The sequence below is a fragment of the Desmodus rotundus genome, chromosome 1 (assembly GCF_022682495.2).
Source record: "Desmodus rotundus isolate HL8 chromosome 1, HLdesRot8A.1, whole genome shotgun sequence".
Lineage (NCBI taxonomy): Eukaryota > Metazoa > Chordata > Mammalia > Chiroptera > Phyllostomidae > Desmodus > Desmodus rotundus.
The window spans coordinates 119,736,101-119,749,392 of record NC_071387.1 but is presented as its reverse complement, the minus strand read 5'-3'; the positions used below and the strand labels follow the sequence as shown (position 1 = coordinate 119,749,392).

The following is a 13,292-nucleotide window of genomic DNA, read 5'->3' as shown; positions in this document are numbered from 1 at the left end:
GGTGGTACAGAAGCACATCACGGGGCATCTAGCCCGGACTCAACCCGGTAGGCGCCTCAGAGGCTGTGAGACCGCTGAGCTCAGTTGTAGGGTGTTCCAGTTATCTGTGCTGCACAACACGTCACCCCAAACTCAGTGGTTTGCAACAACAGTCCTTTACTATCTCCCACCCTTTGTGTTGGTCAGGAGTCCTGGAAGGGCTTGGAGGGACAGGTCGGGCCAAAGGTCTCATGCATTTGCAGCCAGAACCTGGCTGGAGCTGCAACAGCGGGGGCCGGCCTGCCATCCTGTCTTCATGGAGGCTCCGGCACAGGGAGGACTCCCTCACAGCCTGGTGGGGTCCCCCAAGGGAGCCAGGGGGAAGCCATGGCATTCGTAAGGTCTGGCCTCAGAACTCACAGGCATTCCTTCCAACATCCTATACTGGCTGAGGCAGTCACAGAGGTCCCTAGATTCAGTGAGCGGGGACAGAGATCACCGTTCAAGGGGGGAGTGTCAAAGTCACATTATAAAGAGCGTTTGAATGGGATACATTATGGCAGCGATCTTTGGAAAATAGTCTGCCACAGTCCACCCTTTGGCCCCACAGTTCACAGCCCTCCTGCCTACTGTGGAATACAGTTGCCCCTCCCCTAGGCTGTCTGCTGCACAGCGGGTAGAGGGGAGGGGCCGATGAAGATGGGTGGAGTCTGCCTTGTAGGCAGAGGAATCAGCTGGAGACCTAGGGCCTGAGGCCCAGGACACTTGGGTGTTTGTGGGGAACTAGCAGTAGATCGACATTAGTTCATGGAGCAGGCAGAGTGGAGAGCAGCAGGGGACTGAGTGGGTGAGACCATCCCAGTAACAGTGTGGAGGGTGGAAGACGGTGAGAGCCCGTCAGGACTCTTACCTGTGCGATAGACAAAGGATGGAACTTCCTGAAGACCAGCAAGAAAGAGAGGAGAGGGGGCAATAGCTAGAAGGAGATAAGGGACCAAGGGAGAGACTCAGGCAACCGGAAGAGGGGTGGGGGCGTAGGGAGGTGGAGTGGGGCTCTGGGAGCTCTGGGCTGTGGGCTCCAAGAGGAGAGGTGTGTGTGTGTGTGTCTCCTTGTGTCCTGTGTCTGGCCCAGTGTCTAGCCTGGAACAGGTGCTCAGTCGGGATTTGTTGGATGAGAGAGAATGAACCAGAACCTGGAGCAGACCAAATAGACACAGGAAGGGGTGGTCCTGAGTCAGGAGAGAGGCAGCCCTTCCCTGTTGAAGCTGGAGGAATGGAAGGGCAGCGGAGCGCAGTCGAGGCAGGAAGCTGAGGGAGTTACCAGGATGTAAGAAGGAAGACATGTGCGTGGGTGGTGGCCCTTGTTGGGCACCAGGTTTGGAAGCTGGACAGTTATTGATGGGAAGGGGGGCCATCTGGGCACTGGCAGGGACTGTTAATGGGGCACTAAGGCTAGAGATCATGACCTAGTGGTGACTCCAGCTGTGAGTCCTTCTCCAGGGACATTTGGCCCCCAGTCCTAGGCACAGAGAATGTGACAAAAATTCAGGCTCACCAGGTTTAACAGGTGGAAGGACAGGTAGTAAGAAAGGCGAGAACCGGGGGGAAGGGGCCAGGTCACCATAATTTTCAGACTGGGTGAGCAAGTAAGTGCAGCCAGAAGGGAGCGTTGAAGGAGCTGACAGTGTCTGAGATGAAGGAGCTGGCGGTAGGACAGGGCTGCCAGGGCCAGAGCTAGGCGCCGGGCTGCAGGGCTCCTGTCTTCAGAGCCTACAGCGCTCGCACTGCAATTCAGAAGCCCCCTTGCTGGACCACTGTCCATCTCCCTGTGCCCACCCCCACCCTCCCCTTGGCCTTGTGTTCCATCCACTCCAGACAAACCACACCGAGGAGGAGATAATGGTCCAGATAGCGGACCATGACTGATACAAAATACTGTCTTCTGACTTTGGGGCGCATGATGTAATATTTTCCTACCTTCCAGTTTACTTGACTAATGTTTTGCTGAAGCTAATGTGAGAGTGGGTTTGCCTTCCCTGAACGCACAACGGCAGCTTTGGGAAACGGCCAAAGGACAGTGGGAAACCTGGCATGGATTCTGGACGTGCCAGGGGTAACAAATGCTGCACTGCCTGCGTCTTATGGATGGTCGGGGCCCACCGTTCTCAGCCGCTGGGTCCCACTGCACCACGGGAGAGTGTCCCAGACCCAGACTGTTAGGGGGGACCTTCTTCTGGCTCCCAGGGGTGGGATGGAGGCTTCACCTCTGATGATGGGTAATGGATGTTCGTTGCCATAGTCAAGGGGTCTGTGTTTGTGTGCGAGGTTGTATGCGCTAACCCCACACCTGGGAAGCGTGTAGGCATGAATTGTGTGCGTACACGCCACACAAGCTGAATCAGGCCTGCTGCTGCCCGAGCTCAGTGTAGGCGGCTTGCTGGATGTGGCTTAGTTGGGCTGTATAGAGAGTTTTGGGGGTGCCTTGTTCTGACTTCCTCTCTCTGCTTCCCTTCCAGAATCCCAGGTTTCCGGGCAACCTTCAGATGAGTGACCGACAGCTGGACGAGGCTGGAGAGAGTGATGTTAACAACTTGTAAGTGGCTCTGGACCCAGTGGGGAAGGAAGCTTTTATAGAATCTCTCACTTCCCATTAGGGTCACAGACGGCCTGATGGTAGGGGCTGAGGGTGGGGCTGGGGTGGGGACTAAAGCCCTGGGGTGACTTGGCCTCGGGGCCACTTACTGCTGGTGCCTTACTGCAGCACCCTGCCAGGCTGCCTGACATTCCAGGCTGTACCCTCTGCTCCCCTCCACCTGCCCTACCCAGTGTGGTACCTGCCCGCTCCCTCTGCCGCTGTCACTGTCACTGCTGAGTTCACCCTGCTTGATCTGCAAATGGCCTTCATGCCCACTTAGGTGGGAGCTAAGAATCGTAGCTGGTGTGTGTGTGTGCACTGGGGGTGGAAGCAGCAGCAGAGTGTGGGGGAAGGGACAGGTGAAGCTCTGGCCTTGGACTGTGGGGTGTAAGTTCTCTTCCTCTCGGGTTCAGTTTTCAGCTAACAGTGGAGATGTTCGACTACCTGGAGTGTGAACTTAACCTCTTCCAAACTGGTGAGTCCCCCTCCCATCTGGCCCAGGCTGTCATGGGAATTGCCTAATTCCCAGCCGTATTTCCTGCTGGGACCAGCTGGCCTAGTCCCCCTCTCCCTACAAGCTGCACAGCACAGAGCCGGGAAAATGGAGACTGCAGGCTGTCTGTCTGTCCTGCAGAGAGGGGCTGAAGCTCCTGGGCATTTTCAGAGATGGTGATTTTATATCTGAGCAGAAAGACCACACTGCCCAGCCCTCTGGCTCCCCCTCTGAAGGGCAAGAGCCCAAAGACCGGTCTGACCTCTTTGACAGCCATGGACTGTGGCCCGGACACTGGCTGGTCCTTTGGCCCCGCCCTGTCTGCTACTCAGCCAGCCTGGCACCCGGGCTGCATCTCTGCAAGAAGGGCTGCTGTCTGCTGTTCGGTCGAGTTGAACTGTTACCCAAGTCCACGTGAGAAGTCCTCATTCCCTAGTAGGGGAGCACTTCCGGGCCCCTCCTGCTGAGGGTTCTGGTGCTTCGTGGCTGTCCCTAGAAGCCCCTAACACTTCCTGACAAGAAAGTCAGCCCTAACACTTCCTCTCCTCTGGAAGGAAGCAGCTGCTTCCTTTGTGTCCTGTGCTCCCCCTTCCCCACATGGCTTCCCCTCTACCCCTGGGGAACGGAAGAACCAGTTTTCTAAGATTTCAGATGTTCTATGACAAGTGTCCAACTCTGAAAGCACGTTCCAAAACACAAGTAAGTGTGCACAAGCTTGGCGGCCTCAGCATTTGAGGACGTAGGGCCCACGCCTGGGGCTTTGGTTCTCTCTTGAAAGACAGAAACTCTCTCACCGTAAATTGCAATTTTTTTCATCATGTTCATCTGTACGGCAAATGGCCAGTTAATTCCAGCTGTCGCAGGCCTGTGACAGGGCGGCAAGTTCCTTGATACTTTGACCAATCAGTTCCACGCAGGATGTGGTCAGAGGAACGCCAGAAACGGTTGGAAACCGTGGTGTGGGAGAAGGAGAATGTGGTGCCTGCTAGCAACCGATCTGAGCGGAGTCTTCTACAGAAGTCAGTAGAGAAGTAAACCCGAAACGCAAAGTCCAGGCCCCGCCCTAAGGCACTGCCAGCAAGGTAGAAGAAATGGTGCAGAGGCGTTTTGTTTTGTTTTGTTTTTAATGCACTAGAATTGTTTGCATAAAAGCATACACAACGTTGTGGCTAACTTTAAGTTACTTAGTTCCGAGCAGGAAGGGCCCTCGCGGGTAAGTCAGCATTCATTGACATTCGGCTTTGGAATGTGCTTACTTTGAATGCAGGTATGAGTGGTGTTCTAGGAATTGTCACGCTTGGGAGAATCAGTCTAGAAGTTGTCACTCAGCTGACCCAACCACTTCCTGCAGCTCTGGTCTCCTTTTCAGAGTGTGCCTGCCATTGTGGTGGTTGGGGAACATACGCCAGATGGCTCGGCCTTTGGGGCTCTCCCTTCCAGCCCCTGACAGACTGCTGGAGAAAGAGTGAGCGAAGGTGTGATGCCACCCGCCAGGATGTGAGGAGGCTGGGAGGATGAGTGTGTGGTGCAGGCAAATGCCCCACCGCAGGGGGCCAGCTCATGCCACCTCCCATGATAACTGGCTCTGTTTTTATCTGCACTGTTCACTTGTATTATTACCACCAGATGCTGAGCTCCTCCTCAGAATCAGGAACCGTGCCCCACTCACCTCTGTTCTAGCCCAGAGCCCGGTCTATAGCCAGCACTCAACAGCAAAGCAGCAGTGAGGAAACAGCAGGTGAACGGAGTTCATGAGACGGTGCCACCGTCCAGCTGAATGCTCCGGACGACCTGGGTGAATTAGCTACTTAGGGTTTTCGAGAGGAGAGCTACCCTAGAGTCTTGTCCCTGAAAGAGATCTGATTTGGAACAAGAGCCCTCTTCTACATGTCTCCCCTGCTCCCTTCCCTGTCCCAACTCCCCTACTGTGTGGCACAAAAGTCACAAGGGCTGGTGTTGGTAGGAGCCTCTCCAGCTTCTCACAGTCCTGGTCTGTGGCCTTGCAAGGTTCTGACCTGTACCCTCAGAAGGGTGCCGCTGGTTTTCAGCTGTGGGAAATGGACCAACAACAGTTCACATTTATGCAGTGGTTCTATGATCCCTGGACCAATAGTGGCAGCATCACCTAAAATTGTTAGAAAAGCAAACGCTCAGGTCCCACCCCAAGCACATTGAATCTGGGGCGGAGGCCCACCAATCAGCGTTTTAACAAGGCCCCCAGGTCTGCACTATCCACTCTGGCAGCCACTAGCCCCACGTGACTATTTAAATTAATTACAGTTAAATAACACGAAAAAGTCAGGGCCTCGGTCACACTCGCCATATTTCAGGCACTCGGTAACCACATGTGGCCAGCATATGGGACAGCACATACAGACACTTCCATCCTCACAGGATTCAACTGGACGGTGCCACCGGGTCCTTCTGATGCTTGCTGAAGTTTGAGAACCACTGAGCAAGAAAATACAGCATAGTAGAATCACCGGGGGGGCTTTTGAAACCCACTGGTGCCCCAGTCCTACCCCAGACCAATTACAATAGAATTGGGGGTATGGGAGAGTTGCAGGCAGACATTGGTAGTTTTTAAATTTCCCCAGATGATTCTAATCAATCTCAAAGCCAAAGCTGAGAGCCACTGCATAGTGCTACACACTTCACACAACATTTTCATTTAATTATTACGAGGCCCTTATGAGATGCGCTATTAGAACCATCTGCATTTTATAGAAAAGCATCTGGAGGCTCAGAGAGGTCGAGTAACTCGTCCGTGGTCACGCTGCTCGAGCTGTTCCTGGATGCCAGCGGCATTCCTGGAAAGCAGCAGCAGGCCTGGAGATGGAGCCGTCTGTGATGCCCTGCCAGAGTGGAGCCTATGGAAGCCAGTAGACTTGGGGATGGCCGCCTTGCAGTGACAGCTGCTTTTAATTTGTGTCAAGAAAAGCTGCCTTTTAATTAGAACCATTTGGACTTTTTTCCAACTGCCAGACTGAGCTGGTTAACAGGGATTAGTGCAGTCAGGGAAAGCCAGGCCCAGCAGCTCTGGGCGTTCCGCCGGGGCAGCCCCACTTGCTGAGGGACTGCAGGGAATGTCTTTCGTTGCCGGCCATGGCCGTGGCCATGTGTGGAGTTCTGGAGGTGATGGGCAGCCACTGCAGGCAGGAAATCGGCCCTGGCCGCTGGTGAACGCTGAGGGTCCACGGCCAGGCATGTAGTTGCTTGGCTTAGGAGAAGGTGCAATGGGTTAATGCCAAGGGGTCTCGGGAGCAGTTTGCTCTCTGGAGCTTGGGAGAGTGGGGGGCAATCCTGCTGTCGGCCTGCTCCAAGGACCTCCATCAGCTTTCGATCCTGATGGTCGTCCTAGTCCCAGCCCCTGAACTTCATTCTAGCAGGCTCTCCAATCACCCACCCAGGGCTCTTACACACACTCCCTTTCGCTGTCCCAACCACCCTGTGGCAGGCCACCAGGAATCCAAGCCTGGCTTATTCCTTTCTTCATGTTCTTATCGATGTTTGATGTTTTCCCCACGTGTTAACTGTTGCCACCACCAGACTGGATGCCTCTCAGGGTCAGGGCTCCCCTCAGTCTGTGTTCCTGCATGAGAGGAAGGGCTGGGTTGGCTGTCTCAGCAGCCCCTCCCAACCCTAAAATTCTGGTGCCCCAGACAGCTGAGGGCTTCCCTTGAGCAAGAGCTCATCTCCCCATTTCCGCTAAATCAGAAGCTGAAAAGCGATGTGTTCAGTCTTTCTGCTCAGCCTGGGGGCAGAGGCCACGAAGCTCCTCAAGGAGGAGTCTCCTCACCTAGGTGCTGCACCAGGCTGTGGGTGAGCCTCTTCTTTCCCAGGTGCCACAGGGCTGTGCACAGGGAAGAGCAGAGTTCACCCGCTCATGACACGTGGAGCAGCTTTTCTGGTCTAGCCCTGCTGGCCACACAGGCGCTGTCTTTTAACCCCCCACCTCTCAGCAAACCCAGTTCTTGATTTTGTGACCACCTTCCAGGCACTTAACTTCAGTTTGCTCGCCTGTGTAACAAGGCTGCCTTTAATCATCCTGTCGGCACGGTGTCAGATTTAGGTGCATCAGCAGTGATCATGTACGCACAGGATAGGTACCCAGTGTATGCGAGACCCCTGCCTTTGCCCGTCTGAGAAGACCACCTAAAGCTTCTAGCTCCACTGCCTCCCTCCCCCCTTCTGTTTTCTAGTGTTCAACTCCCTGGACATGTCCCGCTCTGTGTCAGTGACCACAGCTGGGCAGTGCCGCCTCGCCCCGCTGATCCAGGTCATCTTGGACTGCAGTCACCTCTATGATTACACTGTCAAGCTTCTCTTCAAACTCCACTCCTGTGAGTACACCAGCCAGGTCTCTGAGCTTCTGGCGAGAAGGAGGATCTCATCCTGAGGCTGTCCCTGCAGACAAGCAGCTCCTCTGTGGCCTGAGCTTTCAGCCTCTGTTCTAAAATACCCGCCTTGAGAAGAGCAGGGCGCAAGCTTTATATTGCCCCGTGAAGCGACCTGGCTTGCGACAGTGGGGTCCCAGGATGGTCCCCTCCCTCCACCCCTATCTTTACCTCACCTCTGTCCACACACGTCATGTATTCTGTGAACCACACGAATGGTGACAGATCCGGCCTAGACCCACAGCAGCAAAGGCATTGTTTCCAAAGTGCCCCACGACACGGTCTCTTTGTACCAGTGGAATTTTGTAGTGATACATAAAATATAAAGCGCTGCTCAAGTAAGTGGAGTGCTGACCCTGACCTAGCCACAGGCCCCAGGGTGCTTTTGCTTAATCTGTTTTGGAGACTCCTGGCCCTGCAGAAGTTCTTATACTTTCGTGTGCTTCTTGTTTAAAACAACGTGTGTGGGTTCTGCCCCTGCACGGTCTGCATTGGTCGGTCTGTTGCCCCCAGGGTCTGCATTGTTAAGCCATATCCCAGATGCATCTGATGTGGGTGCTGCCAGGGCCACAGCCCAAGGTGGCCACTGTGAGGAGTGTGCGTGTGCAGAAGGTGTGGGTGGTGGAACACCAGGAAAAATGGAGATGTGAGTGGGCACGAGCAAGGTTGTAGTTTAGAATCCTCCGGCAAGGGACCCTCTGGATGTGTGGCCGCTGTGGGTCTGGATACTTAAACAGGACAAAGGGAGTCAGCATCGCCCTGATGAATCCAGGAGGGTTTGGTGGAAGGGAGGCTGGACTTCAACGTTCGAGGATTAGAAGGGCTTTGGAGCAGATGGGCGTGTCTGAAGGGAGCAGAGGCTGGACCAAATTCTAAGAGAAGGCAGGCAGTTACTCAGGAGCTCTGAATACAGATGAACTTGTAATCGTTTCTAAGATACTGTGAAACCCGGTTGCCCATTGGGACATCCCTACTTTCTTATAAAGTGGTAAGTTATGAGAAGAAATGGGTAATTAGTATTTGGGCTTAAAGGCAAAGCAATACACAAGACCCTCCCCGATGGCCTCTGTGCAGGACGGCGTGGGTGGGGAAGGAGTGGGGGATACACTCCACTCAGTATACACTTTCCTAAAACGAAAATTCTATTGTAGAACAGTTTCCATCTACAGGAAAGTTGCAGGTGGTTCCGAGAGTTCCCATGTACCCCCAGCCCAGTTTCCTCTGCTAACATCATAGACTACTATGATATGTTTGTCACAACTCATGAACTGAGGTCGATACATTATCATTCATTAACGTTTTCACCTAACGTCCGTGTTCTGCTCCAGGACCCCGTTTAGAATACCGCACCGCACTCAGTCGTGTCTCTCCCCCTAGGCTCTTCTCGGCTGTGGCGGTTTCTTAGACTCCCCTTGTTTTTTGTTGCTTTGACGGTTTTGAGGTGGTATGGTCAGATATCTTGCAGAATGCCCCTCAGTTGTGTCCGTCCGATGCTTTTCTCGGGACTGGACTGGGGTTCGGGGTTTTGGGGAGATAGGCCACAGAGGTCAAGTGCCCTTGGCACCTGCTGAGTACTTGTGCCATTTTGAATTACCATTCCTTCTATGTGTACTACCTCTTTATTCCAAACGAATACATCACCTATTCAGTAAGATTTACATTTAAGGGATAAAACAAGAAATAAACGGATCTCTAAGCTGTGCTCTATGACTGAAATACCCAGAACCACACAATCTGTGAGGTGGAAGGGCCATACAGAACCCGCTCAGGAGGAGGCCGGCCCGAGGGGCTGCAGCTTGTCCCGCATCATACAGTTAGCCAAGTGGGCACTGGATCAAAACCCTTCGAGTCTCTGTCCCTGGCAGGTGCCTCCCCAACCCCGGGCAGGCTCTATGGACACTTTCCAGACTAACGCCAGCACCGAGCCACACCTGTGCACCCAGCGTGCAGACCTCTGGAAAGAGCCTTCATTCCCCTCCCTGTAGGGCCCACCGCTTGGCCCGGTCACCACTGCTTCTCCTGTGGCCAGGGACACAACTTCCAGTCCCCTGTGCCCAGCATGGCTCACACTCCAGGAGCAAACTGAAGGAACGATCGGGGGCATAAGCGCCCCAGACTCCCTGTTGAGCCTCCTTCGATACCAGTCCTGGGCCAGCTGTAGGCCAGGAATGCCCGTCAGCAGGGTTGGCCACCAGCCCCAGGATGGGTGGTCTGCTGTGGCTTGACCTGCCCCCTGTTCCTCCTCTCCCCTCTCACTCTTTTCCACTTTCTCCCAGGTCTCCCAGCCGATACCCTGCAAGGCCACCGGGACCGTTTCATGGAGCAGTTCACAAAGTAAGTGGCTTAAGTGGTAGAAGTGAAGGTGATGAAAAAAGCACTATAAAATCAATCCATTCAAGAACACTCGCTTTAAATAATTGAGGGATGAGAGTATCTGCATTTTAAAGCAATCAAGTAAAGAAAAAGAACTAGGAGAATGGCAGACCTACCAGTGTCTGGGGAAGCTGTCATTTCTTCAGTAAATCCCACAGAAGCACGTAGAAGGCCCTGGCTGGTGGTGTTCAGTGGACTGAGGGCCGGCCTGCAGACCAGAGGTCGCTGGTTTTATTTCTTGTTGAGATACATACCTGGGTTAAGGGCCAGGTCCCCAGTTGGGGCGTGCCTGTGAGAGGCACCCGATCGGTGTTTCTTTCCCTCTATCCCTCTCTTCCCCCGTCTATAAAAGTAAATAAGTAAAACATTAAAAAAAGAAGCAGCAGCACACAGAAGAAGGCCATTTCATTCATCACCTGCTTCATACCCAGGGCTTTGTCCTCTTCACTTTTTCTTCTCCCTACGTTCTTGCAGTCTCAGACCGTGTGCCTGCTGACGACGCCCAAATCTGTGTCTCTAGCAGGACCCTACCTCTGAATTCGTCTCATGTACCCAATTGTCTATGTGGCATGTCTACACCAAACTTAAATCTCAAACCAAACTCTAGGTTTTCCTCCAAGAAACTCTTTCTCCCCAGTTTTTTTTTTTATCTCAGTAAAATTTCCACTGTCCATTTAGGCCAGAGATTTAGAACTTGCCATTTTCCTGATCCCCCACATCCAATCCATTCAGAGGTTCTGCTGATGCTCTACAAATACATCTTGGCTCTGGTCACATCTCCTGCCATCTCGGCAGCTGCCATTGCTGTCTGCCAGGACCTCCAGTATTGATGGGGTGCCCTAGACTTACACTCCACATTCCTCTTCTCACCCAGCAGTTAGAACGTCCTTGTAAAAATGTAAACCCCTTGCTCAAAACCTTTCAATGGCTTCTGATGACATTGAGAATAGAAGCCGGGCTCTGCTCCACAAGACCCTGCATGATCTGGCCCCTGCCCACTCTCTCTGACTTGGTGTCCAGAGCTCAGCATGTTTTAGCCACATGGAGTCCTCCTCCAGTTCCTGGAACAGAGTCAGCACATTCCTTCCGCAGGGCCTTCATCTTTCTGTCCCCTCTCCTGGGGATGCTGTCGGCCCTCGTGGGGATTCTGTTAGCCTGGCCAGCCCCAGGTCATCTTTGGTCACCACTCCCAGAGGTAGTCTTCAGTCACCTTATTTGAGTTGGGATCTTCCTCCCCATCTCCTGATCCTCCAAGGTCACCCCATTCCATGCCTCTGTTCTCCCTCACAGCACGCCGTTTATTTCCTTCATCGTTCTTTTTTTTTTTCCAAGATTTTATTTATTTATCTATAGAGAGAGGGAAGGGAGGGAGAAAGAGAGGAAGAGAAACATCAATGTGAGAAACACTGATTGCACGCACCCCAACTGGGGACTGGCCCGCAACCCAGGCACGTGCCCTGCCTGGGATCAGACTGGCCACCTTTTCGCTTTGTGGGACAACATTCAACCAAGTGAGCCAGGCCAGTCAGGGCTCCTTCGTCATTCTTAGTACGTTATTTCTGTTTGTCCTGTCTGTTATATCTCTTGCACCTGATACATAGCAATTAAGCATATAGTGTTTAGTAAATATTTGAATGAATTAATGAGCTAATAAACCAACTCTCTAGTCTAGAAGAGGAAGAGCTTCTTGGAGAGGCTAATTATTCTGATGCATTTGGAAAAGAAAATTGGTGGCTAGATGAAAAGTATAGCTCATTTTTCAATTAAGTGTGCCCAAGAAGAGGGGAAGGAATGGTGTGGGAGATGGAAGAACGGAGCGAGCCGAGAAGGGAGTCAGGGTGACAGGGTTTATTTTGACCCTCTTGTTTTCCCTGTTAATTTCTTCATCCTTGACAACAGGAAAAGCATAGCTCCCAAATCCCAAGCTTAGCTTTCTCTGCTACTGGTTCCCGAGCAGCAATCAGAGGACAAGTTCAGGATTGTACTAGCCTCCTGATTTCCTTGTTCCATTTGAAAAACCTCATATGTTTATTCTATAATAAATGACTTACTAAACCCTAGGAGACAGGCCCTGGGGCTGATTTCCTGGAATGTAAATTCCAGTAGCTTTTGAAAGCAGGCGAGCCTATTACTGTTGGCTCCATCCCAGAAAGGAGGAGATGTGTGGTCAGGTGGTTTTACTTCCTTTAACTTTTTCTGGCTTATGAAAACATCTCCTGTGAGCATCCACTTCACTCTCTCTTCTAACTGGCGTGTTGGTTCTCTGAGGCGTCCCTGTCCTCTCATTCTGGGAAAGCAATGATGACATCACAGGGACACTCCTAACTTTGGGGTCTGAATGGCTGTCAGGAGACCCCAGGGATTGAGTTTATTAGGCTGAGCTGGAGAAAATTCTGTGCTGCAGAGAGAGGGTGCTGGGATCCATGACCCGCTTTCATCTCATAAAATACTGGGTCGGCTAAAAAGTCCGTTATGTTTTTTCTGGAAAATACAAGACACATTTTTCATTTTCACCAATAATTTTATTGATTTGGGTAATTTCAGTATGTTGGCTGTCTTCCACTACTGGCTTCTAGTAGGTAGAGGCCAGGGGTGCTGCTAACCATCTTCCAATGAGTCAGACAGCCCCACAGCAAAGAATTATTTGGCCAAAATGTCAAAGATACCAAGAAACTTCCCAGACCACTTTTGATACGTTCGATCGGCCACAGCACTTTCCCCATATACTGCACAAATCTTTTTTTTGTGCTTCAGTTGCGCTTTTACCTTTCTTGAAATAATAAAGCATAATACACCAAAAATGTTTCGTATCTTCTTCCATCTTCAATATTAAAATGGCTGTAAAAAGTTCACCGATTTTGGTAAGTTTTTTTATAATGCACACTGATATGACAGCTGTCACAATACAGTCTAACAAAATTACTTCAAGTGAAGTTAAAGACAAGGAAGCACTACTAGGTCCATCATATGGAAAAAACCAAACGGACTTTTTGGCCAACCCAATATGTCTGGTGCTCTCAGCTCTCTTGGCCTTCAGTGTTTAAATTCAACATAGAGATTTGAGGATCGAGAAAAAAAATTGATTTCTTCATTCCCATATTCATCCCAGATTAGGGACACAGTATAAATAGATTTTCTCCGATGAAAACTTGTTGAGTAATTCCTCATTGCTTGCTGTGGTCAGCCTGGATCAGCAGGACCCGCCTCTGCTCCGTAGAAGCTAACTGGGTAGATGGCAAATAGCTGTAACACAAGGTAAAGTAATTTAAAAGAGGTCTAATTAAGTTCCCTTCCCTTTCCTGTGCGTAGTTGGTTTGTCCTGAAAATATATATATATTTATTTTAATGTTACTCTAAGCCAAACATTCCTAGGAAGATACATGTGTCAAGCAACAGTGATGGGGAAATGAGTTTT

The 13,292-nt window shown here is 51.6% G+C and overlaps 1 protein-coding gene across 3 annotated transcripts in view; it reads left to right on the top strand.

The window, feature by feature from the left end:
- HIP1 (huntingtin interacting protein 1) overlaps nt 1–13,292 on the top strand; it is a 146,318-nt gene that overhangs the window by 109,178 nt on the left and 23,848 nt on the right. For all 3 annotated transcript variants that reach the window (XM_024571428.4, XM_024571427.4, XM_045204439.2), the window contains exons 6-9: nt 2,496–2,572; nt 3,028–3,089; nt 7,310–7,450; nt 9,781–9,838. In XM_024571428.4, coding sequence (XP_024427196.2) covers nt 2,496–2,572; nt 3,028–3,089; nt 7,310–7,450; nt 9,781–9,838 — 338 coding nt within the window. The remainder of the gene's footprint in view (nt 1–2,495; nt 2,573–3,027; nt 3,090–7,309; nt 7,451–9,780; nt 9,839–13,292) is intronic.